General features: G+C 41.7%; 1 protein-coding gene across 1 annotated transcript in view; it reads left to right on the top strand.

Annotated features, from left to right (window-relative positions):
* Positions 1-401: 401 nt before the first annotated feature.
* Positions 402-3507, top strand: part of dctn2 (dynactin 2 (p50)) — a 17294-nt gene continuing 14188 nt past the window's right edge. Inside the window, exons 1-2 of the mRNA XM_076267666.1 lie at positions 402-595; positions 1702-1770. Coding sequence (XP_076123781.1) covers positions 560-595; positions 1702-1770 — 105 coding nt within the window. The 5' untranslated portion in view covers positions 402-559. The remainder of the gene's footprint in view (positions 596-1701; positions 1771-3507) is intronic.

Genomic DNA, 3507 nt, shown 5'->3' with positions numbered 1-3507 from the left:
ACAGGTTTAAATAGGCCAACAACTAATTCATAGAGTCCACTCCTAACGAACTCGTTCATTTCATAGATCTGCAACATTTTACGTTGCTGAGGTATAATCTATACACGCTGTCCTATTAGCCTAGCTTTATACTAGCCTACAATGTCCCTACACCAGGCTACATATTCATCAATAAACCAACAATGGCAACCCAACCATTGAATATATTTTAAATGTGTTATTAGTTTTTAATTAAACAGTAATTAAATCACTTCAGATACTACTGAATGGCTGCAGTGTATCTTTTGAAAGGCCCCTTTCCCCCTTATATTAAAACTATAAAACCCTACAATCACATTACATCATTCTTGACGACATCACCCCGTAAAGTATCGCGATTTTTCAGGCTTGCAACCATTGGAACTGTCAAAAGGAGCGGCCTAATCTACCACAGCCCAAGTGGTTGTCATTTTTAGTCAGGTTACTTTACGTGTAAAGGCTTCATACAACCTTTTGACCTATATACAGTATATACAATTGTATATAAATTAAGAAACCACTTGCATCTTGTGGCACTGCGATGGCTGATCCCAAATACGCCAATTTGCCAGGCATCGTAAGTATGGTTTGAGGCTAATAAGCTAACGTTAGCTATCCTACCTAGCTTGTTAGCCAAGGCTAAGACAATAACAAGAAAATACTACTAGCTTTGTTGTAAGCTTTGAAGTCGTATCTTGTTAGCTAGCCAGCTAGCTATTCATACTTAATAATATCCTAATGATGTTTTAAAACACTGGTGGTTAGGTCGAACTGGTTATAAGACAATGAATTGCAAATCTCAGAGGGTATCAGGTTTAAAGTTATCTCCCAGATAACGTTAGCATTAGGTTAACGTTACACACCTTTGCCGGGGGAGTTTGCTAACTCACTACCGTCGGCTAGACGTTAATGATCCTCGTCTTGAGGTAGCTTTCTGGGCATTTACTGCTAGCCGCCTCTACAATTTATACAGTGATTCAACGAGCGTTAATGTTAGCATGGGGGACATTTAGATGTGGTCGATATTTCTGGAATAGAATGCAAGTACATCGGTATTTTTCTAGCTAGAAAGGATGTTATAGCGAACACTGATGAACATGCAAAGGATGCTAGTTGGCTTGAACTGAAGTCAGCTGATGTGACTGGCATACGTGGTTGACTCGGAAAGAATGTAACGTTATGTAGGCTAGTGGTAATGAAGCAGCACAAGTTTAAAATGATGCTTAGTGTAATATCATTAAACAATCTAATTGTACGTCAACCTGACATCACTGGTAAATATTAAACTTTGATGCGCAGTAACCCGTTGCGGAACAACTGTTTCAGGGCGTTGGCCAGTGTATTAAAATAAATACATAACCCCTGTGGCTAGACTACTATCTGGTCAGGTAATTGTAGCCTTAAACGTCTAATCTTCTGTATGAATTTAGAACCAATTCATATACTGTGTTAAATCATAATGGCCCATGAAGAGCTTTAGCCTCTTAGGCTACATTGTATTCTTATCTGGATGTCAATACACACTCTCCTAGTTGATGTGCTTTTCATTGCCTTCATGTTTTTTTTAACTGTCCCAGACACACTGTAGTCACCAGACTCTAAGGAGCTCTCACAGTTGCAAATAGCCTGTTTTTCCTAGTCTCTCTTGATACCAGTTTGAATAATAACTAAATGTGCCAACAGGCCTTTAATGAGCCTGATGTCTATGAGACCAGCGACCTACCCGAGGATGACCAGGCCCAATTTGAGTCGGTAAGTGACAGACAAACACATATGTTTTCATTATTATCTTTAAGTGAATCCATCAGATTGCATCAGTCATTACCATGGGTTGACACAGATAGATTTATTACTCATGGTATGTGTTAGTCTGGAGTATTATGGAGTGTTGGTCCGTGTGATTTCAGAGTTGTAGTCATTGCCCTGTTTCATTGAATGCTGTGTGTTTATGGATTCAGCTGTGGAAGTGACATTATATCTGTTGCTCCAAGCATACAGTAGACCTCTTTATCTGAGTTGTCACATGATGCATGAGTTTAAACCACAAACCAGCCACCCAAATCAACCATACTGGAGGCATGGAGAGCTATGGACGTTGTGTTACGTCGGGATCTCAGCTCCAGTGGATTAGCACCAAAGATTCTGTTCTAGAATCTTTGATTAGCACTGACCTCTCCACCCTTTCTGTAGCCTGATTTGATTGGTTTGTTATAGTTTGTAGTCTCATATCATGGTCACAAGACAGCAAAGGTGAAACGGTCAAATGTCTCCTCTTTGATAGAAATATCACTGAGTTGAACTAACAGATGAGGGCCAAGCACTGCAGACAATGCTTCCTTTACAACAACATTTCAGTGATATAATGTCACTTCATTCATGAATCAACCTAATAAATGTCACAGTGTTGGTCTTGCACTTGAAGTCCACCTCCTGTGCAGCATGGCTCTGCGTTGCTAACTCGTGTTTGCCTGATCCTAAACACTAAAAACACCTAATAGAGTTTTTCCTCCCCATGTCCCATGTCTCTCCCTCCCCCTCCTCCTCCTCCTCCTCCTATTCCTCTCCCTCCTCTTCCTCTCCCTCCTCCTCCTCCTCCTCCTCCTCCCCCTCCCCCTCCTCCTCCTCTTCCTCCTCGGACTCTAGTTTGTGCAAGTAAGAGGTTCTATTTATCTTCCCAGTTAAGTCCAGTATTTGCATGGGTTTATGAAAGCAATTTGAAAAATAAATCTTTGGTCTTGTTTTTTATTCTTTGCTTGGTGTTTTAATGAACTTAAATAGAATTTCTAGAGTAGAGGGTGGTGATTGATGTGATTTGATGGGTTTTGCTTTGGGAGAAAATGAGCTTTTTTGTTTTAATCTATTTTTGAAATAATGGTGTTTTAAAATTATTTTTTCAATATGACTGTGATTAATGTCTGAAATTTGCTCTGCACAAGTGGTAGAGTCAGTGAAGGGTAGTTTACCAGTGTCCGGCTAGATGCAGCCACTGCAGAGGTTTTCCACTAGTTAGAGGCTTTCTGTTTACCATCTCATTTAGATGTAGTCCCCTTTTCACCCCAGAAAATAAGCAATAGGCCTAGATAGTGTGTGTGTGTGTGAGTGTGTGTGAGTGACTGAGATGTGTGTGTTTGTGTCCATGTGTGTGTGTAAGAAGAGCGAGAGAGAGAGTGTGTGTGTGTGTGTGTGTGTGTCTTCGTAGTCTCTTTACTAACAGACTCCTGCTCCCTCCACTCACACACTAGCGCTCCATATGTTTTAACACCTGCACTGACACTGATCTGGAGCCAGCCTGGCCATGCCGCACTGCGCCGCTCCTTTGATCCCCTCAGACTTGAAAGAGATGGGGGGGGTTAGCCTTGCCCCACAGCTGCAGACATGTTTGAGGCAAGGGACTGGGGCCGATTTCACCCCACACGCCCGGTGCTCATCACATGGCATTCCCGTCCGTTTGACTATTGCCCACAACTCCCAGGAGAGCTCCTAAAAGAC

This window comes from Alosa pseudoharengus, unplaced genomic scaffold, assembly GCF_046254945.1.
Source record: "Alosa pseudoharengus isolate Yale_2024_CS ecotype anadromous, Long Island Sound unplaced genomic scaffold, YU_APseudo_1.1 YU_APseudo_1.1_scf_5, whole genome shotgun sequence".
Lineage (NCBI taxonomy): Eukaryota > Metazoa > Chordata > Actinopteri > Clupeiformes > Clupeidae > Alosa > Alosa pseudoharengus.
The sequence above is the reverse complement of the archived record's forward strand: the minus strand, read 5'-3'. Positions and strand labels throughout refer to the sequence as shown.